The sequence below is a fragment of the Mesoplodon mirus genome (assembly GCF_964341445.2).
Source record: "Mesoplodon mirus genome assembly, chromosome: 1".
In the NCBI taxonomy this organism is placed as follows: Eukaryota; Metazoa; Chordata; class Mammalia; order Artiodactyla; family Ziphiidae; genus Mesoplodon; species Mesoplodon mirus.
Window position 1 is genome coordinate 76,835,147 of NC_138976.1, and position 27,376 is coordinate 76,862,522.

The 27,376-nt window shown below is 42.1% G+C and overlaps 1 protein-coding gene across 6 annotated transcripts in view; it reads left to right on the forward strand.

The window, feature by feature from the left end:
- TJP2 (tight junction protein 2) overlaps positions 1–27,376 on the forward strand; it is a 134,453-nt gene that overhangs the window by 100,241 nt on the left and 6,836 nt on the right. For all 6 annotated transcript variants that reach the window (XM_082612602.1, XM_082612601.1, XM_082612606.1 and 3 more), the window contains 15 exons: positions 26–683; positions 4,678–4,781; positions 5,724–5,877; positions 7,418–7,526; positions 7,632–7,765; positions 9,220–9,286; positions 10,343–10,493; positions 14,248–14,356; positions 15,715–15,925; positions 16,774–16,961; positions 17,593–17,688; positions 18,430–18,509; positions 18,924–19,134; positions 25,519–25,619; positions 26,843–27,055. In XM_082612602.1, coding sequence (XP_082468728.1) covers positions 26–683; positions 4,678–4,781; positions 5,724–5,877; positions 7,418–7,526; positions 7,632–7,765; positions 9,220–9,286; positions 10,343–10,493; positions 14,248–14,356; positions 15,715–15,925; positions 16,774–16,961; positions 17,593–17,688; positions 18,430–18,509; positions 18,924–19,134; positions 25,519–25,619; positions 26,843–27,055 — 2,586 coding nt within the window. The remainder of the gene's footprint in view (positions 1–25; positions 684–4,677; positions 4,782–5,723; positions 5,878–7,417; positions 7,527–7,631; positions 7,766–9,219; positions 9,287–10,342; positions 10,494–14,247; positions 14,357–15,714; positions 15,926–16,773; positions 16,962–17,592; positions 17,689–18,429; positions 18,510–18,923; positions 19,135–25,518; positions 25,620–26,842; positions 27,056–27,376) is intronic.

A 27,376-nucleotide genomic window follows, 5' to 3' on the forward strand; every position in this document is an offset into this window, starting at 1 on the left:
GTCCCCACTGTTTGTTTTGTGACAGGTGGTCAAGAGGCCCCGGAAGGTCCAGCTGGCCCCGCTGCAGGGCAGCCCTCCCGTCCACGAGCATGACCGGGCTTTCGAGCTGATGGACGAGTTTGATGGCAGAAGCGCGCGCAGCGGGTACAGCGAGAGGAGCCGGCCCAGCAGCCGCGGAGGGCGCAGCCGCAGCTGGGAGGAAAGCCCGGAGAGGAGGGGTCGTCCCCACGACCGGGCGCGCAGCCGGGAGCGGGACCGGAGCCGCGGCCGGAGCCTGGAGCGGGGCCTGGACCACGACGACGACTACTACCGGCGAGCCCGAGAGCGCAGCCGTGGCCGCAGCCTAGAGCGGGGCCTGGACCACGACGACGACGATTACTACCGGCGAGCCCGAGAGCGCAGCCTTGGCCGCAGCCTCGAGCGGGGCCTGGACCACGACGATGATGACTACCGGCGAGCCCGGGAGAGCAGCCGCGGCCGGAGCATTGACCCGACCTACGATCGCGCCTACAGCCCGGAGGGGGAGTATGGCCGCAGGGCCCAGCCCGATGCCCGGTACGGGGCGTCCCGGAGCCGCAGCCGCGAGCACCTCCACTCCCGCAGCCCCAGCCCCGACCCGCGGGGGCGGCTGGACTCGGACAGGCCCATCGGGGTCCTTCTGATGAAAAGCAAAGGAAATGAAGGTAGTCATGCTTGATGAAGAAAAAGCACTATAATAGCTAACTCTTACGTGGAACCTGCTATGTGCCAAGCACTGACCTAATAAATGCTTTGCACAGATTAGCTCATTTTGTCTTCACCACCGCCCACTGTGGAAGTTAGTCATATCTTCATTTTATAGACAAGGAAACTAGAGGCACAGAAAAGTTCATTGACTGGCACAAAGTTGTATCATCAGTGGCTAAGCCAGGTGGTGGAAATCTGGCTTTAAACTAATAGGCCAGTGGTTCTCAGAGCAGCACCTGGACACTTATTAGAAATGTAGATTCTCAGGCCCCAGACCAGCCCCCACTGAATCAGAAGCACTGGGGTGGCCCCTGGAGTCTCTGTGTGAACAAGCTCTCTTGGTGAACCCAGTGCAGCTTAAACTGATGAAACCACAGTAGGGGACAATACTCCAGCTAATCTTGATTGAGTTTTTGCTCTATGCCAGGGCCCTCTGTGGAATAAATACTTTCTAATTTAATCCTCACCAGAAGCCTTTGTGGTAGGTAGGAGACTTCATTCCTCTTTTACAGGTGGATATAGCAAGGTGCAGAGAGGTTTTTCGTGTGTCCACAGATGAGGCAGGCTCTGGCCCAGGCTGCCCGTCCCATCCCGTGTTGCATGCCTGGAGCACTTGCATACGCTTAAGCACATCCAGATTCACTAAACCCCTTTGTGGCAGCTGGACAAGCGAGCAGCACTTGCAGTTTAGGTGAGGCTTCTGAAACTCAGAGATGGGAGGTGACTTGCCCACATCTTGACGCTGGTAAGTAAGTGGTGGAGTTGGAGCTCAAACTTCATCTCTTGGAAATAGATGATAGGAAGCAAGTAGGTGAATGAACAGGGATTTAGAACCCCACGTTGAGCTATTCCTTGCATTGATTCTTGGCTTCCAACTTTTTGAATTCCTGGTAACATCTTTTATCTCTGCTTGTTCTCTAATTGTCCTCCTTCAAAGAGGAAAAAAGATGAAGAGTACCCAAGAGTGCAGAGTGAAAGACCTCTTGCTTTTTAGGTTGGGAATTTGCATTTTAAAGAGCCTATCAGATGAGAGGGTTTGTTTTCTTTAGTTCTTCTAGAGGAGCATAAAGAGTTGAGTTATACAGTTGGGTACCTATTGAAAGGATATTGAGGTAACTGCAAGGATGCGAATAATGGGATACCTGGAGCCCAGGTCCAGAAAATAAAGGTGAAAGTGGAGATGGTACTATCTCTGAGGGATGTGCATCTTGGGAGATTTAAGAATTCTAGAAAATCTTTGTAACCATGGAAAATGACATATTAATTCATCAGCCCCCAAGAATTGCAGAGTAAAAACCATTCTGCTTCCAGATTGTGGACTGTAGAGAAGTTTTGAGAAAGATAACTTGACACAAGGCCTCCTTCACAGAGGTCTGATGCATGTCCTGTAGGACTTGCACCCAGATTCTTGAGTTCCCCGTTGCAGTATTTTCCTCCTCTTTCTCCTCTTCCCCTTCTTCCTCTTTCTCCTTCTCTTCCCCCTCCTCCTCCTGCCACAGAAAGAACCACATCTTGCAAATAATTGTGGAGGCACCAATATGTGAAAAACTTGGCCAAGTGTTTCATGGAACGGTACTTAACTCTGTGTGATGATTTTTGAGAGGTTCTATTACATTAAATTTAAAAATACTGGTCACAACTCACTGAATTGATTTCAAGACTCACTCATGAGTTGTGACCCACAATTAAAAAGATGTTTGTCCTAAGAAACTGCCCACATCATGCCTGGTCTTAGTAATACTCTTAAGGAACAAAGAGGGCTCATGCCCCTTTGCTGATACGACATTTTACTGCTTCTGGGCCATTTTGCTTTTTAAACTTAGAATTCAGTGTTTGCTTGTTTGTTTTTTCCAAAGTTCTACTTTGTAAAAGATTTTTTAAGCCACATTTTGCTAAGATGACACAGTAGTTAAGCTATCACTGGCCAGAGTTGCATAAGAATTAATCTTTAAAAATATCTGGCTGTAGGCAAACCCTACATTTGATTAAGAAAAATAGGATCCATTCACATGGCCAGCTTTTACATGTTTCATGGGCATCAGATAGCCTTGCTGGTAAAAGTCTTAGAAGCTGGCCAACTGACTTTTTTTCCTCATTTGAGAGGTGCCCACAAACATACCAATAGCAACCTATTTGTAATTTTACAATAAGAGTGCAGTTTTTAAGAGGATGGAGGAATTGTTGACACGTGAGAAAGAAGTCATTGCTCAAGTTTGTCTCAGCCTTCTGTCCTGGGCTGTGAGGCTGTTTAACCTGTAAGGAATTGCCATCCCTGAAGAAAATGCTGTCTGTCTTACCTTTATTCTTTCTTGAGTATCAGCTCCCTAAAGGGCGGGGGTGGACCTTAATAGCTTTAATCCTTGTGGTAAGATCTGAATCTAACTTACTATAAGTCACTGAAAACTTATCTTTAAATCTACTTCTAAGTGACAGAAAGTTACTTTATTTTGAATTGATAAGATTTTTATTGGAGTATAATTGCTTTACAATGTTGTGTTAGTTTCTGCCACACAGTGCGGTGAATCAGCCATATGCATACACACATCCCCTCCCTCTAGGACCTCCCTCCCCACCCCCATCCCACCCAACTAGGCCATCACAGAGCACCAAGCTGAGCTCCCTGTGCTATACAGCAGGTTCCTACTAGCTATCTGTTTTACACGTTGTAGTGTATTTATGTCAAACCTGATCTCCCAATTCATCCCACCCTCCCCTTCCCCACCATGTCCACACATCCGTTCTCTACATCTGCCTTTCTATTCCTGCCCTGCAAATAGGTTCATCCATACCATTTTTCTAGATTCCACAAATATGCGTTAATATACGATACTTATTTTTCTGTTCCTGACTTCACTGAGTCCATAACAATAATAATAAAATTTGAATGTGCCTCTTTTAAAACCTGCTGGGTTTAGGTAGCTTCCTAAAATAACCAAAATTCATCCTTAAAGTGTGTATTTTTACAAGTTTAATAAGTAAAATCAGAATAGTCTGAATAGCATTTAAAATATTTTAAAATATACATACTTAGTAAATACAGTGGTTTTTCTTGAGAGCAATGCAAAGTCCATAAATCCCCAGAGCTATGCCAGTTTTTAGTTGAATACTTTATTTGTTGCTTTGCTGGCTTATTTCCCCCTTTTCTTCACACAGTGACATTTTTTCAGTGCCAAATGCCACACAATCTGAATTGTTACAGATAGAGAGTTTGCTATTTGTGCTACCCGCCTGTAGGCAACTGTATTGTCAGTAGAACATGCCTGTTAAGATGTACTGAATTGTTTTTTTTTTCTCCCCAACATTTTGTTTTGAAAAGTGTTAATTTTGTGGCAAATAACTCAAATAGCCTTCACCTAGTTTTACCAATTGTTAACATTTTGCCACATTCGATTTATTTCTCCTTTTTTTCCCTTTCTCCCTCCCCCGTCTTCCTTCCCTACCGCATCTCTCTGTCTCTAAATGGTGTTTTGGAACCACCTGAAGGTAAGTTGCAGGCAACATGACCCTTTACCCCTAAATATTTCAGCAGGTACCTCCCAAGGATAAAAACATTGCCCTTCATAACCATAATGCCATTATCACTCTTAAGAAAGTTAGCATTAATATGCCTTTTAATATATTATAGTGCAGTTCATTTTGAAGTTACTCCAAAACAATGTAATCCACCCCTACCCCCCACCCCTACCCCATATTGGATTGAGGATCTAGTGAAGTTTCATGCAGTGCATTTAGTTTTTAAGTCTCTTTTAATCTAGAACAGTCCCTCTGCCTCTTTTTCTTTTTTTTTTTAATGACATCAGCTGTTTTGACAAGTGAAGGCCAGTGGGCTTACAGACTGTCTCACATGCAAAATTAATTTTTCATACATATTTTTAAATCATCCTAAAAGCCAGCCTTAGTTTTCTGAACACGTTGATGAAATATGTGTTTGTTTGTGTGTTTGTCTTCTAGAGTATGGTCTCCGGCTCGGGAGTCAGATCTTCATAAAGGAAATGACCGGAACAGGTCTAGCATCTAAAGATGGCAACCTGCATGAAGGAGACATAATTCTCAAGGTGGGTGGAAAAGGGAGGAGAACAGCTGGGTTCATGCTCAGCTTCCTAGTCTGTATTTCTGCGTTCAAGTGCCAAGTCAGTGAAACTTTGTTGAGATAGGAGTCAATAATAAGACAAAGCTAGGAAGAGCAGCAGAGAGATCATTTTTATCAGGAAAACCAGACCTGGAGATTTGTAATAGTGTAGTGTCAGTTAAAAAAAAAAAAAATCTTGGGGGTTCCCTGGTGCAGTGGTAAAGAATCCACCTGCCAGTGCAGGGGACACGGGTTCGAGCCCTGGTCTGGGACGATCCCACATGCCGCAGAGCAACTAAGCCTGTGCGCCACAACTACTGAGTCTGCGCTCTAGAGCCCGCGAGCCACAACTACTGAAGCCCACGTGCCTAGAGCCCATGCTCCGCAGCAAGAGAAGCCACTTCAATGAGAAGCCCGCGCACCACAACGAAGACCCAACACAGCCAAAAATAAAATAAATTAAATAAAAATAAATTAAAAATAAAATTTTAAAAAATCTCAACAAAGTCTTTCTTCTTCCCTGTTTATTAAAAGGTTAAGCTCCTGTTCTCTAAACGAAGGAAAGATGAGAGGGCAAGTTGGTGGTATATGAATGCTGAATATTTAATAGTTTTTGTAAACCTCTCTAGTCAGGAAATATGTTCCAGTAGTAAACCAAACCATCGTCTTGAGCTTGGAAGTTAAATAAATTAGCAGAGTAACTTAAGTACACTACAGCTTTCTCAGGCCTGTGTTTGGGTTCCAGGCATGCAGGGTTATATTTAATTTAAAGGATAATTCACTTTTATTCAGTCAGTCATCCTAAAGCCCACGTCTGTTTGAGTAACTGAGCAAAGCCCTTAACTCTTTAGAAGAGGAAAATAAGAATTTTCTATTTTGCTGTGGGTAGTTGTATTGCATGGAACATTACTGTTCTTCATAAACACAGATAAATGGAGCCGTAACTGAGAACATGTCTTTAACGGATGCTCGAAAACTGATAGAGAAGTCAAGAGGAAAACTCCAGCTCGTGGTGTTGAGGGACAGCAAGCAGACGCTCATCAACATCCCCTCATTAAATGACAGCGACTCAGAAATAGAAGGTAAAGAAAGGGGAGGCTGTGAGCTGAACTGGAGGAGAGTAAGACTGTTGCTTCTGCATTGTCATCTCTATTTAGCATAGCCATTCACCTGGCAGTTAAATTTCTAACAGAAGCCTCTCTTTTAAACTTTAATTCCAGGTTTGGTTGTTATTTTCTTATTAAAGGGTCTGTTGACATTAGGATTCCAGTATGAAATTCTGGTGTACTCGTGAATCCCAGTGGACTCTGATTTAGGCCATTGAAAACAAAACTTGTTATTAAAAAAATGTGTGTAGGAGTGGTTCACAGAACTAACCACATACATTTGTAAATTGCTCATTCTTGTGCTTTATCATGTGATTTTTTTTGAAGTGACTATTAATATTTCCAACTAAGAGAAGACAATGTAGAGGATAGTTAAAACTGGTAGACACTATAATAGACTCAATCAGAATGGCTGAATATTGTGATATTCATTGGTGAGCAATCTGTGTCACCTCTTCTCTTAAGAAGCTAGTCGTTTCTTTTTTTTTAATTTGAATATGAATTTTACATAAGATAACATTTATTATTTGGTCTCTCTTCATTTATTTCCACAGCCAAATCCAACTTCTTGTCCTTCAAAATGGTCTTGTGTCTTCTTAGCCCTTTACTTTTTGGCGGGGCGGGGGGCTCTTGGGCATGTCTTTATTATTTATTTTTATTTTTTTAATTGAAGTATAGTTGACATACAGTACCTACGATAACATTTTAACCATGTAAAAATTACCAATAAAAATAAGTAGGCATGCTATTTCCTACTTAACCATCTAGTATTGGCTTTGTGCAGAAACGTTTAGAAAATATTAAGTTCTCAAGTTTAGAAATGGACTTGTTGATTTTTAAAAGAATTACTTTATAAAACCTTAAACCTTGGTTTAATTTCTATTATATAAAATGTCTAATCAGGTGGTTACTGCTCTGAATACAGGAAAACAAGTAGAGCACAAGAAATAATGCCAGGGTGCTAGGAGCTTACAGGTTATTTCCTTGTCACTCCAAGTGTGCTGCTCAGCCCACTAGCAGCATCGTGTCATCCAGGAGCTTGATGGAATTGCAGAATCTCGGGCCCGGCCCAGAAGAGTTGCATTCTAACAAGATCCCAGGTGATACGTATGCACATTAAGGTTTGAGAAGCACTGGTCTATGTGCACACTCAAAATGAGTGTGTGTGTGTGTGTGTGTACGTGTGTACATACACTAATATAGATTCACACATACACACACACATACATATATTCCCATCATTGGATTTTGTCTCTTCCGTGTGTCAGCTTTGATGGAAGGTATGATGAAAGAGGAACATAAAATTCTGGATTTAGAGCCCTCTTTGTTAATTAATGCCTTTCCTTTCAAACAATCAGATTCTTTTTTTTTTTTCAACGAAAGACCATCAGACTAATAGCACATTTACTGCCCGCCCTCTCTTCCATTTCCCGTTTCCTTGCCCAGAGAATAGAATAATTTCTGGCACAGGTCTCAAATATTTTATTAAGAAATCTTTTCTTATTTTTGAAATCAGACATCTCAGAAATAGAGTCAAACCGATCATTTTCTCCGGAGGACAGACGACAGCAGTATTCCGATTATGATTATCATTCCTCGAATGAAAAGCTGAAGGAAAGACCAAAGTAAGATGATGAGTATTTTCCCTTGCACACATCCCTGTGAGTGTACGCACATACGTATTTGCAAATCTGTCACATGATGAGACATTAACATGACGTGTGCTTAAGTTCAAGAGAGGACATGCATAGCAGATGGTCCAGGATGGTCGCCACACCCACTCCCTTTAAGTCCACTGGGGATATTGCAGCTGCAGTGAGCACAGAGCCCAGCAAGGAACCCACATACCAAGAGGAATCCCCAGGTGAGGCTCATTTTAAACAGTCATGTTCAGGTGTCAGTGCTTGGTAATTCTAGAAGGTGGCTGGAAAGAGAGAGAGAAATTATTTTAAAATCATTTTTATATATGGAAGAGGCACTCCTATCTCATTTAATATTGAAAAAAATATGAAGAATAACAGCTCTTTCTGTGTGCCAACAGGTTGGTCACCTTTTGTTCTATTTCATTAGTCATGGTCCTTTTGTCTCCCATCCCTGATCCCAGCCTGAACTGTTTTCTGCTCACAACACTTCTGACACCAACTCTGTGGGTTTTGTCCTCCGCCCAGCTACCAGTTCTCGAATTCTCCAGACACCGACCGGGTGTCCTACAGTTCAATTCGGTTCTGACACTGACTACCCAAGTTCGTGCAGACCCCGCAGGTTAAGGGCTCAGTCTCACAAGATGCCCCCACTACAGGCGCCAGTCACGAGTCCCGGGTTGCCGCCTTCACTTCCGACCAACCAGCTCTAAATTGGGGGTTCCCATGACCCTCTCCTCAAGTTTGATAATTTGCTAGAATGACTCACAGAACTCAGGAAAGCGCTTTATTTACTATTACTTTTTTTTTTTTTTTTTTTTTTTTTTAATACAAGATACAATTTAGGAACAGCCAAATGGAAGAGATGCATAGGGCCATGTCTGGGGAGAGGGTGGAAAGCTTTCCTGCCCTCTCCAGGCACATCACCCTCCCAGCACCTCAATATTTTCACCCACCCTGAAGCATTCTGAATTCCCTTGTTTATGGAGGCTTTGTCATGTGCATGGCTTCCTCTTCCTGGTGACCAGCCCCATTCTGAGGCTATCCAGGAGTCATCTCTTTAGAACAAAGGATGCTCCCATCACCCAGGAAATTCCAAGGGATGTAGGACCTCTGTGTCAGGAACTGGGCTCAAAGGCGGAACATTAGAGCAAAAGATACTCCTGGCACCCCTTTCACTCCAGAGATTATAGGGACTTTAGGATCTCTGAGGGTGGGGCAGAGACCAAATACATACTTCTAATTATGTCACAGTCACACTTTGTCAAGTTTGATTAGTTGAAGTCCTTTTACGTCCCATTTCTGATCTCAACTCCATTCCCTACCCCTGCCCCCAACCCCATAAAATTATCATGATTTAAATGCATAAATATTTATCCATGGGAAAAAAAACAGCATTACTACATGGCTTTTAAGTTATTTAAAAAATGCTACCTGCTTGTAAATGTGATTATGCACCTTGCATTTTAAAGGTTCATTTTCTTCTCACTTCTTTTGAGAAATCATTGACACCTACTAATGCCTCAAAATTAAACTTAAGACATTTTTGTTTGACGTGATAACATATATGCAGCATAGGGTACCGACTTGAATTTTTTGTGGATTTTGTGATCTTTATATGTAGAGACAAGACAGAGCCTTTTAGTCCAGGTTGGTAATGATGTTTTTTAATCCACAGCTCCTCCACCAAAACCAGCCCCAAGAACTGTTCTTCGTCCGAGTCCTGAAGATTTAGCAATATATGGGTATGTATTTCAGTCTTTCTTGCTTTCCCCCTTTCTTCCTCCACACAGCTCTATCTCCTTAATGGAAATTTGGAAGAATGGTTTTCTTAAACTATAGATGGTGATTTTGCATATAATCAGCTGCCCTTTAACCAACCCCTATTGCTAGTGTTTGTGAGAAAGAGAAATCATTTGTAGGACGAGTAAAATGTGGAAGTGAGTGAATGTTAACTTCGTCTGCTTGTCTGCTTACATGGCTAGTTTTCCAGATGTTATTTTGAATACTTGAGTTTGCCAGATCAAGAACGCACAGATGGATGAAGTATTGCTTAAGTATGGTGCCTCTGCAGGGGCTGTAGTGACAGGTGATCCTGGCGTGTGGAGGGAGGGGAGAAGCGATACAGTGCTCTGTACTTGACAGTGAGAACCCCTGCTTCCAAGCAGTGGCCTCTGGATTAGGATCCTGCTTCCCTGGACCCAGGCTGTGTCTCCATTTGACAGGATCCCTGTGGGGTCAGCAGGCTTTCCTTTGAAAGAATCCTGAAGTAGGAATCAGATGGCCTTGATTTTTGCTCTAATCCTGCCCATTATTTGCTTTTAATCTTGAATGAGTTTACTTAAACATTCTCTATTTCTATTCTTCACTGGTAAAGTGGCCTACTGATATTCATCTCACAGCCCCAAGGAAGATAAAATTATAGATTACATGAGAAAAATGAGAGAGAGCTTTTTTTTTTTTTCCCCCCCGGTACGCGGGCCTCTCACCGTTGTGGCCTCTCCCGTTGCGGAGCACAGGCTCCGGACGCGCAGGTTCAGCGGCCATGGCTCACGGGCCCAGCCGCTCCGCGGCATGTGGGATCTTCCCAGACCGGGGCACGAACCCGTGTCCCCTGCATCGGCAGGCGGACCCCTAACCACTGAGCTACCAGGGAAGCCCCGAGAGAGAGATTTTAAAAGGGTAAATCACTCTATAGATAGAATAAATTAAATTGCTCACTGCTGATGTTGGTTTCCCTTTACCCCGCCCCCCCCCAAAAAATCTCCCATCTTTCTTTCCTGAAACGGAACCCATTGCAGCCCCAATACCAAAATGGTGAGGTTCAAGAAGGGAGACAGCGTGGGCCTCCGGTTGGCCGGTGGCAATGATGTCGGGATATTTGTGGCCGGCATTCAAGAGGGTACCTCAGCGGAGCAAGAAGGTCTTCAAGAAGGGGACCAGATTCTGAAGGTAGGAAATCCCAGCCCTGTTTCTCAATGTTACTGGGAAAGAGTGGGGGTTTCTGGAGGGTCTTACATAAGGGACAGGAGAGTGGTCCAGCTTGTGAAAATAGACCAACTGCAGGTTTGTTGCTGCCAAGCATCAGGTCTCTGTTTCCTTCGAATGGATCCTGTCTCCTCAGTCCCGGAACCCAAAACTCATCCCTATGTCTGTGGGACTTTATAGTGTTCAGGACCCTCACAAAGATTTCTATTAGTTTGATTAACAAAAAAAATTGAGACTTCAACTAAAGGCCTAGGTGGAAGAACTTTCAAAAGATCTTGCTAATGGTTGGTTTTTAGTTGATTCCCCTGCTTGGTTGTCACTCTTCAGGCCGTGTGCTGTAACTGAACAAAGGTGGGTATTGGCATCAGATCATCTGATTTGAATCCTGTCCCAGCTTCATATTAGTCTGTGGCCTTGGCTTTGGCTCTGAGACTCGGGTTTCTGTATCTGTTCAATGGGGATAAGCATACCTGCCTCGCAGGCACCCTGGGAACATTAGAACAGATGATCCTTGCAAGGTGCCCAGCAGAGTTCTTGGCACATGGTAGGAAAGTCAGTGTCTGTTCTTTATCCTGTTGGAAACTAACGAGTTGCTGCCACTCAGTGTGTTACTTACCTCTAAAATTGTCCAGGAAGGAGAATCCCTGGTTAATCAAATATTGGTACTTTTCAATTTACTATATATATGTTTGTATCATCTATTGGTTTAAAAAAAGTGATAACCAACTCATCTTTGACATTTTATCATGTATTTTCCACTGACTTCAGAATTAACTTCAAGAACACTGAGTACCTTGTGACTATAAAAACACAGAATGCTGGGGAATTGTCTACACCAGAATTTCTGCTTCTGTAAACTTGCATTTCTTATGCGTACTAGGTGGTCTGGTAAGAGCCTCTAGCCTCAAAGAAGAGGGGAGAAAAGCAGAATTCCCAAAGGAAGCAGGCAGAGCACAAAAAGAGGTGGTCCTTTTCCTTCTTGGCCCTTGGCCTCATGGTGGTAGTTCAGATTTCATTTCTGGAGCCGATGAAGAGCAAACCTTGACCTTGAGCTTTGCTGAAGCTTTCCAGTGACATTCTAGACCCTCTTTGGCTCTGGACAGGATCCTAGAAGACTAAGTGTACCTGAGAGAACCTCAGGGTACCACATGGTCCTAGGAAATACCACTTACCAAGTGCTACCGATAAGAACCCCATTTGAGTGCCAGCTTATACCAATTTACTCGTGGGCTGATGCCAAAGAAGAAAAAGCGTGTTTCCTAACTGATGTGGGACCGTAGGAAGTCAAGTAAGAATTTGGAAACTTTTGCTCACGAAGGTTCACGGATGACATATTTTTGTACCCTGTGGGGAAAAGGATCTTCAGAATTTTCATGAAAAAAAAAAGTAAATTCACTTAGGGACTTGACCTCTCTAAGTCGTTAAAATGAGAGTCACTTCCACATGTAAAAGTCGTGAAATACAATGTTTTCTACTTGAGAAAGTGTCTTGTTTCCTGTTATCACCTTGGCGACAAGGAAGAAACTGTGGGAACCAGCTTCTTTTGCAGTAGTCTCATCTGGAGGTCAGGCAGTAGATGGTCCTCATTCTTGGGTGTGTGGAAATTTTCTGTTGACTACAAAAGGAGCCCTCAATTCTTCAAAGGGGTGAAAAAGATTGAGCTCACCTACTGGGGCAGAGAAGTTGCGACACAGCCTTAGCGTAGCTGACACAGAATCCTCTTCAGGCTCACAGCAGACACAGACCGTGTAGACTACTAAATAGATAATGAAAGAGGATATTTATTGGGGAGGGCTGTACAACCTAACCAAAGTGCTGTCCTGGCCTTTTTTCCTTTAATTTGTTTCAGCACTCCTTTTCATGGTCAAATTGAATATATCAGGGTACAATGTACATACAGTAAGCACTTTACTCTGCTGTGGGTTTTTTAAGTGCAGCTCTTCCTTTTGTAAAGGTGACAGCTTGACACATGGAACAAAAAAGTGAGTGTGCTGTGGCGAAATATGTGCCTTGTAAATAACAGAAGTACACATGCTTTAGTGCTTGGCTTTACCTATCTCTTTGCTTATTTTTTTACCTGGTATGATTGTCATTTCTCTTTCAGAAACTATTAGAGGAAGGGAAAGAGAAAAAAAAGCTCCTAAGCTTGGTTATTAACCATGTGGATTTTAGCTACCATGTGTTGCTTTAATTTTGACCATTATAGTTTTTGGCTTGACAGAAGGTCAGTCTCTGATAGAGAAGGACAGAGGGACCTCCAAGGTCTTCCCCCATGCCCTGTGGCCATATCTTATTTAAATAAACAAATACAAGCATGTACAGTGCATACAAAAACATACACGTGGGGCTTCCCTGGTGGCGCAGTGGTTGAGAGTCCGCCTACAGGGGACGCGGGTTTGTGCCCCGGTCCGGGAGGATCCCACGTGCCGCGGAGCGGCTGGGCCCGTGAGCCATGGCCACTGAGCCTGTGCATCTGGAGCCTGTGCTCCGCAACGGGAGAGGCCACAACAGTGAGAGGCCCGCGTACCGCAAAAAAAAAAAAAAAAATACACGTGGCCACATATAGACACAGATGTAGATCTGCAGATGGTGCACAAGAAAGGATTAATTACCAAAGCGTGAATATCCCTAATTCAGGGACAGAGAGATGGGAATGAGCTGTCTTAAATGCTATAAATATTGTTTCAGTGGAAAAGTTAACATGATTGGTTTAGTAAATCACTCTATTTTAAAAGCACCAAGTAAATTTTAATCTCATGCCTATTTTCACTTAATGGTAAATTCCAACCTTAATTAAATTAGACTCAATTAACAATTTTTTTTCAGTAGTAAGGCATTACTCTTTTGATTAAAGGATTCTACAAGTCCTCAGTGACTGAAGAAAATATTTCAGGGGAATTCCGTATCTTCACTTCTGTAATACATTATCAAAATATTAGGTACTTTAAAATCATTTTTACATCTTACTTATGTGTAATTATTCTGTTTTAAAGTGGTTTTCAAGGTACAGGACAAAGATGTCAAAATGTGTTTTTCTTTGTACCACTTTTCAATTTTACCTGCTTTCTAACTTGTCTTCTGAGAGCTATTTACAGTGTACCCTACTCAGTGGGGAATAGATGTGAGCTTCTTGCCCATTATGTATCAGAAGCTTAAACTAAAAGCCTATAGATTAGGCTAATGGTCTGCCACATAAGACTAATGTTCTTCAATTTCAGGTGCTAGAAGCTGTAAGAGAAAGGTGGATTTGGTCAGAATTATTTGCAGGCTTTTATTTGAATCAATTTGAAAAGTATTAATGCCTTAAGCTGGGCCAGCACGCTCATTTACCATAGACCCCACCACTCCTTATTGCATTACAGTTATTGGATTTGTAATTGTACATTACCTTCCTGGCCACCTCTACAGGAGATTCAAAGAAGAGAGGGAAGCAGACACAACTACAAGAAATTCTAACCTGGTCCAGTGATGAGTCCTTGGTGGAATGGCATAGTCCTAAGGGGTGGGCAGTGTGGGGAGGCAGGAGGGTATGGTGGTGCCCATAGCCCAGACCGGGTGCTAAGAGTCCCTGAGTAGGGCACTAAGGACTTCTTTACATCTGAGGTTTGCTCTGGGCAGGCCCTGATGAAAACAAACAGATCAAAAGCAGGTGGCACCTTTTTGAAAACAACTTCTTATTTCTTCTTGTTTTGTTTTTTCTGTTTGCCCCTCCTATCAGGTGAACACACAGGATTTCAGAGGGCTCGTTCGGGAGGATGCCGTTCTCTACCTGTTAGAAGTCCCCAAAGGCGAAATGGTGACCATTTTAGCCCAGAGCCGAGCTGATGGTGAGCAAGTTTGGTTATGAGTTTAGTGGGCGGTAGGAGAGGGAGGTAGCTTGGGAGCACAATAGGAAAATCTGGATATTAAAAAATCGAAGTGGATCCTGACACCTGATCTCTAGGTCATAGGTATGTGGAAAGAATTCGGGTACCATTTAACTTTCTATACACATGTTTTCTGTGCACCTACTGAAAGAATTTCACTAGTTGTGTGATTTTGGAGTAAAACTGCTTTTCTGGACAGAGATCCATCCTTAATTACTGCCTGAAGTTATTATTGAGTTTTTCCATGACAGATGGAAAGGGCCACACCTGCTGGTCAGCTCTCATATTAACCCGTATCAGTCTGACAAGTTGCTTCACCTTTCCAAGCTTTATTGTTCTCATCTGTAAAATGGGGGTTAATAGAATCTTCTTGTCTGCTTCAACTAATAGTTGATTGGCGACTGTATTAGGGTTCTCCAGAGAAATGGAACCAATAGGGTGTGTGTGTGTGTGTGTGTGTGTGTGTGTGTGTGTGTGTGTGTGTGTGTGTGTGTATCTTTCTAGACAGAGACAGAGACAGGCAGATAGAGAAAGGGAGAAAGTGAGCTATTTATTGATACTGTGAGGAATTGGCTTACATGATTATGGAGCCTGGCAAGTTCCAGGATCTTCAGGGTGAGTTGGTGAGCTGGAGACCCAAAGAGAGCCAATGGTTTAGTTCCAGTCCAAGTCCAAAGACCTGAGAACCAGGAGAACCAATGGTGTAGTTGCTGTCCAAAGGCGGACTGGCTCAAGATCCAGGAAGAGCCAGTGTATCTGTTTGAGTCTGAAGGCAGGAGAAAAGCTGATGTCCCACTTTGAAAGGAAGAAGAGTTCATTTTTCTCTTACTCGGGGGACGGTTTACCTTTTTGTTCTGTTCAAGCCTTCAATGGACTGGCTGAAGCCCACCCAGATCAGGGAGGGCAATTGGCTTTACTCAGTCTGCCCGAGTTAAATGTTAATCTCATCCAGAAACACCCTCATAGACACACCTAGCATAATATTTGACCAAATATCTGGGCACCCCATGGCCCAGTCAAGCCAATGCATAAAATTAACCATCACAGCAACTGGTGAACTTAGTTATTTTTCCTTCTTCCTGTTTGAACTATGGTTCCCATGGGACCTGTGTGCTGAGTTCGCTAAATGCAAAGAAAGTAGAGAGGACCTGTGTGCTGAGTTCGCTAAATGCAAAGAAAGTAAAGAGGACCTGTGTGCTGAGTTCGCTAAATGCAAAGAAAGTAAAGAGGGTGATCAGAGTTCAGAGAGCTGATAACTCTTCCAGAAAAGACCTCTGGCCAAGCTGAGTACCGCATGCAATGATGCTTTTGTCTTTCAGTGTATAGAGACATACTGGCTTGTGGCAGAGGGGATTCGTTTTTTATAAGAAGCCACTTTGAGTGTGAGAAAGAAACTCCACAGAGCCTGGCCTTCACCAGAGGGGAGGTCTTCCGTGTGGTAGATACGCTGTACGATGGGAAACTGGGCCACTGGCTGGCCGTGAGGATCGGAAATGAATTGGAAAAAGGCTTAATCCCCAACAAAAGCAGGTATCTGAGACTGCACACTCCCACGCAACCCCTTTAAGCCTTCTTCCCACAAGTAAACAACACCTCTCCCCCACAAAGGAAGCCCCATATGACTTCATCATTTGTCATCATGACCTCTCCCATCATCCATTTCTGGTGTACGAGGAGACCTTGGAGATATTACAGGTTTGGTTCCAGACCGCTGCAATGAAACAGATATCGCAGTGAAGCAAGTCACGCAAATTTTTTGGTTTACCAGTGCATACAGAAGTTATGTTTATATTTTACTGCAGTCTGTTAAGTGTGCAATAGCATTATGTCTCAAAAAAAATGTACATACCCTAATTAAAAATTCTTTATTGCCCAAAAAATGCTAACCATCATCTGAACCTTCAGTTAGCCATAGTGTTTTCGCTGGTGGAGGGTTTGAAATTTTGAGAGAATTCCCAAACTATGACACAGAGGCACAAAGCGAGCAAATGCTGTTGGGAAAATGGTACTGATGGACTTGCTCGATGCAGAGTTGCCACAAATCTTTAATTTGTAAAAAAAACGCAATATCTGCAAAGCACAGTAAAGCGAAGTACAGTAAGACAGGGTGTGTCTGTATATCAGCCTAAACAGAACAAGCCATGTCATCATGTTTATTACTGAGCTATTTCTGCAGGATTTTATGTGCACCTAGCCTTTCTCTGCCTCCATCCAAAAGAGAAAGGCCCTGTGTTTCTCACCCCGTGAAACTTGCTCATTGTCAAGCTGCACCTCTAATCTAAGTCCATGAGTGACCTTGACTGGATTTGATTAGTGACCCACACATTTGCGCATTTCCTAGCTTTAGAGCTTTACTTCCCCCCGGTTTCTTCTCTCAGAGCAGAACAAATGGCCAGCGTTCAGTCTGCCCAGAGAGACAGCACTGGGGACAGGGCAGACTTCTGGAGGATGCGCGGCCAGAGATCGGGCGTGAAGAAGAACCTACGGAAGAGTCGGGAAGACCTGACGGTTGCTGTGTCGGTCAGCACCAAGTTCCCGGCTTACGAGAGGGTTTTGCTTCGAGAAGGTGTGGAAGCCAAGTGGGCCAGGAAATAATCCGACTGGGCTCAGAGCCTGTTTTTCTTTGTTTTTTAACTTTAATGATCACATTCCAACTTATCTGTATCACTTAGGCCAAGCCAGCTTACAGATTGGAATCATGTTTAAACATGAAATAAGACTTACAAAAAAGTGAGCTGTGCAAACTCGTAGTTCTACAATCTCAGTTATTTTTTTTAATACTACCATTCAGAAGTTTTTATATATTCTGTAGAGCAAAGCTTATCTTTAGTAATAGTGGGAGGAGTGAACTATAATAAAAGAGGGAGCTCTTATTTTTCAGAAAAGAGCTAGTCTGAACTGGAGGTGGGAGAACACACAATTTCTTTCATTTAGTTGTGTTATCAATATATAAAATACTTTTGCTTCTTAACAGCTAAGGACATGTAGGTGTCTTCATGGCTTTTTTTTTTTAATTGAAGTATAGTTGCTGTACAATATTATATGTTACAGGTGTACAATATAGTGATTCATAATTTTTAAAGGTTATACTTCATTTGTAGTTATTATAAGATATTGGCTATATTCCCCATGTTGTACAATATATCCTTCTAGCTTATTTTATACCTAATTTCATGGCTTTTCTTATCTCATTTCAGCTGGTTTCAAGAGACCTGTGGTCTTATTTGGCCCCATAGCAGATATAGCCCTGGAGAAGTTGGCAAATGAGTTGCCTGACCTGTTCCAAACTGCTAGTAAGTCTGTCAGTGATATTTTTTTCTCCACCAATTTTTATTTTGAAAGATATCTAACATACAGAAAAAATAATTAACACCCACATACCCTTCACCTGGGGTCACTGTCAACAGGTAACGTTTTACCATCTACACTCTTTCTCCCATAGACACACACATGCGCACACACAAATTTTTATAATTTCTGCTGCACTGTTTGAAAGTTTAAGTTGCAGGCATTATAACACTTCCTACCTCTGTGAATCTCCTAATTCTCCTCCTATACAATCACAATACCATTATCACAGCCAAGAAATTTAACATTGATACAATAATTTTATTTAGTATATAGTCCTTCATTCAAATTTTCTTCATTTATCCCAATTATGTCTTTCATAGCTTATTGCTACTGTTTTGTTTTTTTTTTTTTTAATTCAGAATGCAACCAAGGAGCATGCAGTACATTTGATCTTTATGTCTTTCTGGTCTCCTCCTTTTTTCTAAATTAGTTTGTAATGTGATATTTTGAACAGTCCAAGCCATTTGTCTCATAGGATGTTCCCTGTTGGCCTGGCCTGTTTCCCCTGGTTAGATTTTGGCTATACGGGTAGTGTGGGTCTTTCCCATTGCCTCTCATTAGGAGACAGCGAATGTCAGCTGTCCCATCCTTGCTGATGCTAGGTTGGTGTACTTGGTTGTCACTGGTTTCTAAAATTTTATTCACTCTCCCCCCACCCTTTTTTTTTTTTTTTGCTTTTGCAGAAACGGAACCAAGAGACGCGGGATCTGAGAAATCCACCGGGGTGGTGCGGTTAAATACCGTGAGGCAGATTATTGAACAGGTGAGGAAATTCACCCGAAGGCCATGCTGTCAGAAGGAAGTGGGTCATGGATTGCTGCAGTCTTTTCAAGAATAGAATCTATATTTTTAATAATTATTAACTGTTAATGATAAAAGCTGAATATAAACATAAGCTGTTTCAGTGTGTGGAAACCAGCTGACGTTCTGTGGCACTGATATGTTGGTTCTCTCTGAGTTCTAAGCATTATACCAAATAACCTGTTAATTCATTTTCTCAGAAGTTCTCATAGATTGGTAATATTAAAGTGGAGGGAAACATTTTCTGCTTTTTGATTTAAATTGGTACATTTTATCTGATGCAGCCTTTACTTATGAATACAAACTCTTTGATGCTATGTGGCTTTACATATTCATTCACATACCCATTTATGTAACTTTTTCCCATTTTTAACAGGAAAAGCATGCACTCCTGGATGTGACTCCTAAAGCCGTGGACCTGTTGAATTATACTCAGTGGTTCCCGATTGTGATTTTTTTCAACCCAGACTCTAGACAAGGTGTCAAAACCATGAGACAGAGGTTGAATCCATCATCCAACAAAAGTTCTCGGAAGTTATTCGACCAAGCCAACAAGCTTAAAAAAACTTGTGCACATCTTTTCACAGGTAAGTGAAATGCAGAATGTAGTCTCTTTGCTCAAAAGTGAGAAATAGAGAATTGTAGAATGGAAGGAATAGGAAAATAATCAGAATGGAGAATAGTAATCTGAAATTCTATTCATGACTCCTTGAAAAGTCGCTAATCCTATAAAGTGAGTATACCAGACTCATGGCGTTTGTACATTTAGCTTTGTAATTTTGACTGTTTGAAAATGATCATAAAGATCCATAATACACAATACCTGGTCATTTTGATGAGGCTCAAATTTGGGGGTGAGACTACAAAGCTAGTGATTAAGCCTGGTGTAGCACCAAGTACCCACATCTGTTATGGATTGTGTCATTGTTCTCTGCTTACCATCTATGCATGTGCTGACTTACAAGGTGATCAGAACGTGGTTTCATTATTTTAAAATGTCCTTGAAATATAAACTTGAACACTCTGGATATTAGATGATATTAAGGATTTATTACTCCTGTTTTTAAGGTGAAAATGATATTGTGATTATGGGTTTTTTTAAGAGTCCTTATTTTTTAGGCATATATGCTAAATAAAATATTTATGGATGACCTAATACCATGTCTGGGATTTGCTTAAATAATCTTAAGTGGGACTATAGGCCAGACTGGCCAAGAGTTGATAGTTGTTGGGTGATGTGTACATGGGAGTTTGTTAAACTGTTCTCTCCACTTTTGTGTATGTCTACAGTTTTCCATAATAGAATTTTTTAAATTATTTATTTATTTGGTTGCACTGGGTCTTAGTTGCGGCTCATGGGCTCCTTAGTTGCAGCTTCAAGCCTCCTTAGTTGCGGCACATGGGCTCTTTGGTTGCAGCAGGTGGGCTCCTTAGTTATGGCCCATGGGCTCCTTAGTTGTGGCATGCATGTGGGATCTAGTTCCCTGACGAGGGATCAAAACCAGGCCCCTGCATTGGGAGTGCGGAGTCTTATCCACTGTGCCACCAGGGAAGTCCCATAGAATATTTTTTTAAGTTCCTGAAATGAAGACCTACTGCCTACTGCTACTGTTATTCATGAAAGTAAAATGATTTAAGAATGTGACCTGTTTTAGTAACTGAATATATGCACTATCTATGAAAATGACTAGTTCTGTGAATGTGGTATAATTAAGGGTCTAACAGGGTGGCACGAAGTTTTTGGTCATGCAGTTTTGTGGGAGCAACATGAGGAGACTGTGTGGATGTAATTAATATCCTTAGGATAATGATAGCTCTTTTGAGTTCAGTGCCAGTCATCACCAACCTGTGTCATTTTTAGCTTATCTGACAGTGGGAAGGGAAGGGGAGGGGGTGAATGTATGATGAGTGTCCACATTAGACATTATTTTACTCTTACTGGCTTTTCTTGTTAAAGAGTGAGATGCACTACTTAGCACTATGGTGAAGTGCTCTAACTAAGAGGTAGGTAATCTAGCCAAATGCAAAGAAGGGAATGGTGTGTCATAAAGTGAGTTTTTGTGAATGTAGCATCTTAAGAGCTTGTGCTTTTGGTATGTTCATATATAATCTTTCCTCTGTTGTTTTTACTACTACTACTATAATTATTATTATCATCATTACTATTTTTATTATAGCAATGGCTAACAGCGGTACAGACTTTTATGTGTACTGTCTTATTAGGCCATAGAAAAGGCCAGGTGATTTCCACAAGGTCACACATGAGTGTATGGCTAAGCCCAGACTAACACTGTAGTGTCTCTGACTGTGGGTCCAATATTCTATATACTTTACAGCACAGACGTATTATCCTAATGCTGAAAGGAGTCATATAGTGCTGTTCCTCCATTTAATAGATAATTTGCCCATTGAACTGAGGTCCATATGATTGCGACTAAGCTAATCAGGAAGTTGAAGGTTTCGGGATAACTAAAGTTGAAGGCTGTGACACTGTGAGTGTCCAATTTCATCTAGAACTTTGAGGTGATCCACTGTCAGCATAGGTTGCCAGCCTTCAGTATGGAATTACTTGGTCATCAGGATGGATGGAACAGGGTGCCAGGTAACTTATCAAAAGGCCCCAGTTGTCTGTAAGATGGCCTTTCGCAGCAATCTTCCAGACTTCTAAGTTTAACTCTTGAGAGCTGTGTGAATGGCCCCACTGAGCGCTTTCTATGCCTCGTGTCTCACTCAGCCTGGCCAGGCTGTGATTTGATTGTGTGCACCATGGCCAAAATCCAAGGGTTTTTTTTTATTATTTTAAATTTATGTCATTTTAATGAATTAATAACTGGGAAAAATAGAGCTACTATGATGAACAGTAATTCAAAATCAAGGCTTATGTTGCAGGTGGTCTCACCAGGCTCAATATCCTTCTTTTTTCCTTGTTGCACAGTAACAAGAAAATCTTGTTTCCCGCAGGTGATTATTTAATTATGACGGTATGAAAATGGCTCTTCTTGAAGTTACTGTGTAGTAAACGTGATTGAGTAGAAGAACTGAAGACTTGTAAACTGTTAGTGTGTTGGTAAATTGTTAGTATTTCAGATATAGGACAAACCAGGGCTTAGTATGATAATAATAGTGGTTACAGGAAAAGCTAACATTGCTAGTGCTTGTTGATTTACCTTTTTTGTACTGTTATACTTATTGTTATGTCTTGGTCATTTTTGAAAGGTATAATTTATTTTATAAATTATTTGGTCTTTTGTTTTTTTACATATGTCCATTACTATTTTTACAATAGAATAAATGCCTTTTACCTAAAAAATAAAAACTAAAATAATTAAAATAGAATGGCTCTTCTTGCAAACTCAAGACACTTCTTAATTAAGTGGAGATGACCAGGGAAACTTCATTCTGAGATTTGCCCCAAAGCAAATTAACTTGTCAATGTAAATTAAAATATTAGGCTGCCCAACCCTCCCCCCTCATTTAAAAAATTTTATTTTAGAATACATTTGCATGCACATGTTGCAAAAATTATTTTTTAAAACCTGAAGTTTAAGTTACATGCTTTCTTGGAATTCCTGAAGCACTCAGTTCATGGTTTAAATACCACGGAAATGGAATTGTGGACTTAAAGACCCACACAGGGCCACTCTTTGTATGAAATTGTGGGATTTTTAAAGTACCAAAGGATAGCACTTTTATCAGTTTTCTCAGATTTCATTAATGTGAAATTTGTATAATTCAGTCCTGAGATTTTGGAAATGCTAAACAAATGCTATTTATTAGTGATGCTATTTTATGCTTTTTAAAATCTTGATAAACGTTACATATTGTAAAAGAAATTTTCTATGCCATAATATAGTGTTTGAGAAAGCCTAGGGAGAGGAGTGAATCATGTACTAGTCAAAAGTACCCAAACCTCAGAGGCAGTTCTTGGTTTCCCAAGGACATGTAGGGACTCTGAGGGCCACAGGAAGCAGATGGAAGTTGCCATACTCCCTGGCTGGGCACTTCAGTTGATGCTTGTCCATTTAGAGAGGGTCCCTGCCACATGAATAGCTTTACTGAAATTTAATTTATATACACTATAATTCACCCACTTAAACTGTACAATTCAGTAGTTTTTAGTGTATTCAGAGATGTACAGCCCTCAGCACCATCAATTTTAGAACTTTTCCATCACCCAGAAGAGAAACTTCATACCCATTACAGTCACTCCCGATTTCTCCCCACCCCTCCAGCCTCACATGTCAACCTTTTGCTGTTGCTCTCGGTGCTCCCCAACCTCCTTGGGTAGAGAAGGAGAAGAAGCACGGAGCGCGCTTGTGTGGGGGCTGGGAAGGGATGCCCACAGAATCCCAGGACTCCCAGCCGAGAGGGAGGCTGAGTGAAGCTCCTTTCAGTATTTCACTTTCTGGCGTTCTATCCAAGGGAACATGGGTCTAGTCCAGAGGTTGGGAACAACAGGAATTAACCAGTATTGCTTGTAGTCAAAGAATCTGAAAAAGTTAAGGAGCAGAAGCCAATAGTAAACCAAAGGAACTTGATTTCAAGTGAAGGGAAGCATCATAGCTGTGCACCCACCTGTTAGAGGTCAAGTGCATGAGTTGGATGTTACCAACTTAGTTGGAAATTACATTTTTATGGGGCTTAGGAAATTAGTTACTGTAAAGTTCTTTTTTTTTTTTCATATACTTGACTCAATGTGGTTTCAATAAGAGGTTTCTGACTTTTTTCATTTTATCAGGGGGCATGAACATATTTTCTGCATTTCACAAATGCCCCTTTTACCTTTAGGTTTTCCTCATGATAAATACAAACTGTACTCATCTCAGACAGCTCCAACATAAAGCTTTAAAAGGCAGCTGAATGTTCTGTATACACTTAGTGCAAATCACTCATTTTGTCTATAGGGTGCCCGATCTCACTTCTGTTACCAAGAGGACAATAATCTTTTTAAAATACCATGATAAGGATACAGAAATCCAAGGAATCAAGGTTAATTTTCCTTGAGTTGTCCAAGGTATCAGTTTATTCTAATGCTATAAATAATTAATAACCAAGGAAACTGTAAGCTCATTCAGGATTTTCCAAGGTCAGTGTTAGGACTCTTTAAATGAAAGAATGCTATACGTTACTAGGAAGAAAACCTGAAGCATAATTGCTTACAAAATTTGCTTACTGGTTCTTTTTGGCTCTTTACAAAGAATTATGCAGACTTCAGGATAGGTGGGACAGGCTGCCGAACAACTTTTATCAACAAGTTCCAATTTTCTTGTGGGTGCCACATAGTGCAATACCCCTTAATAACAGGCCATGGTGATACAGTTTTTTAAAATCCTACTTTACCTTCAGTTTGTTCATTTTAGGCCCCCCCTTTTTTTTTTTTTTTTTTTGTGGTACGCGGGCCTCTCACCGTTGTGGCCTCTCCCGTTGCGGAACACAGGCTCCAGGCGTGCAGGCTCAGCGGCCATGGCTCACGGGCCCAGCCACTCCACGGCATGTGGGACCTTCCCGGACCGGGGCACGAACCCGTGTCCTCTGCATCGGCAGGTGGACTCTCAACCACTGCGCCACCAGGGGAGCGCTAGGCCCAAATTTGATTATCTGGTTTATCCCCATTAGGTCCATGAATTCATATTGCTGAAGAACGATCACATGTGTTTTACTTGGTTGGTATTTTATACCGGTGCTCTAAATTCATGTTTGTCGTGCAGTGGCCAAGACCATAGACTCTAAAAGCAAACTTCTGAGTTTGCATCCAGGCTTTTCCACTGCCTTGGTGCGAGGCCTTGGGCTAGTTACTTTCACTACTGTGCTTCATTTTCTCACCTGTAAAACAAGAATAATAGCAATACCCACCTTGTGAGGTTTGTTTAAGCATGAAATGAGCTAATCCATGTAAGGTATTTGGAAAACTGCTTGGTCAATCATAGTAAGTGCCATTACATAAGATATACTTTGTTCTGAATAGAAAATGTATGTTCCGTAAATACACACCTGTAGAGTTTGGTTAATCTATGTCTATATTCTAAAATGTTTAATCCTATCAAAATGATATTCATTTAAATGTTATCTTTAGTTTTTTATTGGAGATAACATGTACCTTGGTATATGTTTTTCTCACTCATAATGTTCCTGTCTATGTATTGATCTTTAAAATACAGCACATTTATATTTGGTTCAGATGTGTTATCTTTGCCCCTGAAAACACACTGTTTAAAAACATATTTGGGAGTTTCCTGGTAGTCTAGTGGTTCATATTTGGCGCTTTCACTGCCGTGGCCTGGCTTCAGTCCCTGGTTGGGGAACTGAGATCCCTAAAGCCATATGGCACGGCCAAAATAAAAACAACAAAATTTTTAAAGGTAGCTTTTCTGAAAAATAGACATTCTTTAAAGAAATTAATCCATTTTTAGCTTTATAACATCCACCTGTAATGTAAACTCCAACAGCCAGATGGTAATAGGTTTTTTTAAAATATAGCTTTATTTTATTTATTTTTATTTTTGGCTGTGTTGTGTCTTCATTGCTGTGCACGGGCTTTCTCTAGTTGCGGCACGCAGGGGCTACTCTTCGTTGCGGTACGCGGGCTTCTCATTGCGGTGGCTTCTCTTGTCACGGAGCACGGGCTCTAGGTGCACGGGCTCAGCAGTTGTGGCTCGCAGGCTCAGTAGTTGTGGTGCAAGGGCTTAGCTGCACCGCGGCATGTGGTATCTTCCTGGACCAGGGCTCAAACCCGTGTCCCCCTGCATTGGCAGGAGGATTCTTAACCACTGCGCCACCAGGGAAGCCCGAAGATGGTAATAGTTTTAATTCGACTAAAGGGATTTAGTGTTCAAATATTTGTAAACACTTTCTCTTTCATCTGCCAAAGTTTTAACTTAAATATGAAAGTTAGGATAAATTATGTCCAATGGGATTTCTAATAAAAATTTCTCTGGAAATTGAGGCACACCTTTTGGTTTGCATTTCTATAGCTACAATCAACCTAAATTCAGCCAATGATAGCTGGTTTGGCAGCCTGAAGGACACGATTCAGCATCAGCAAGGAGAAGCAGTTTGGGTCTCCGAAGGAAAGGTATGTGGCACAGATACTCTGCTATGAGGTGAGAGTCCGCGTTCTGAGTTTTTTCTCCAGAGGGTAGTGAATGTAGTAAAACCATGCCCATTTTAAGTGATCCCAACATGTGCATCAGTAGTTCAAAAATTTATGAATTCTCTGAAAAAGTAATAAAATGAAGGGACCTTTACAAGAAAAGCAGAATGGGATATATGCAGCCCTACATTCACTTCCCTTTTGCTTTTAACGTAGTAACTAGTGTTTTGTTCCAAGCACACTAATCAGAGCTTACAAGACCTTGTGTTTAGCTCCACAGCTTATTATGAAGGACTTGGGAAACCCAGAGTGGAGAGGTGAGGTTGAGCTATGTGGAGAACATGGTTAAAAATTAATAGAAAGAAGAAAAGCTAATGGAGTTTGAATCATTGGCTTAGAAAGAAGTTTGGCAGAGAATGTGTCCTAGGGATTTGAGTAGGTGATGGGAGAGCATTGGGTACTTGTATAGGCGCCTAACCTTGGCTCGTGTCTCATCTGTGGAGGCAGTTTACACGCAGCCCTACTTCAGGGAGGAAACAAAGAAACTATAGAATTCCCTGTGGTTCTAGGAGCCTTTGGTGCTGGTATTCTGTGGTCCAGCTGAATTGAGGTAGTTTGTGAGACGTTAGAGGTACGATTTTTGTTGCGGAAGTGCCTCCATTACCAATTAGATGGTTGAGCCTAGTCTTGCCCTTCAGGAACTGCGTGTTTAGTCAGAGTATCTAGTAGCATCTACTGAGTGCTTATACCCACTATGGCTTTGTGCTAGCCTCTGTGGTGAGAACAAGTTGAACAGGACATAGCTTCTGCCCTCAAGGATTTGAGAATCTCATGGATGAGCGGAGAGGTGTGCAGCTCAAGGCAGCATGCACTATTGCTAGGAGACAAATACAACAGAGACAGCTGGAGGAGAGCCAAATTCTGGAAGAAAAGTGCAACAGTCTGAGGAAGCCTGGCTCAGTAGTGGTATATAGGATGGATGGTGGCAAGGAGAGATAGGGCGGAGGGTTTCTAATCTGAGTTTCTGCACAAAAAATTAACATAGTAATTTAAAGCCAAGTGATTCCAGGAAGATAAAGGTGACTTCCCTTTCTAGAACAAGTCAAGGTTTCAGTCACTTGGCTGTGCCCTTGGGAGTTTTCTTGAGTCCTCACTCCCAGGGGCCATGTCAGATCCCACTGACCCTCCAAAACAAATTCCTCTAGATGGAAGGGATGGATGATGACCCCGAAGACCGCATGTCCTACTTAACCGCCATGGGCGCGGACTATCTGAGTTGCGACAGCCGCCTCATCAGTGACTTTGAAGACACCGACGGCGAAGGAGGTGCCTACACTGACAATGAGCTGGATGAGCCAGCTGAGGAGCCACTGGTGTCTTCCATCACCCGCTCCTCGGAGCCGGTGCAGCACGAGGAGGTGAGGCGAGGAGGCCATGGGCTGCCCAGCCCTGGGCAGGAAAAGGAGGTTCTGGCATTTCACTTGAATTCCTCTGGCCAGCTGTTTATTCAGGGTGATGTGGCAGGTATTCCTAAGGGTTGGAGCGGATGATGTGTAGGGAGCCTCTCATTCCAAGCCAGTGCCTGTATGATTGTGGATGTGGTCCATGGGGGAGTGGGACAGGAACTAAGCTCTGGGAGAGGTTGAGTGACCAGCACTCATCACACAGATGCTGTCGGGCATGACGTCATGATATCGGGCCCGCTGTCCAAATTACAAGTGGGACATTATTTTTAAATA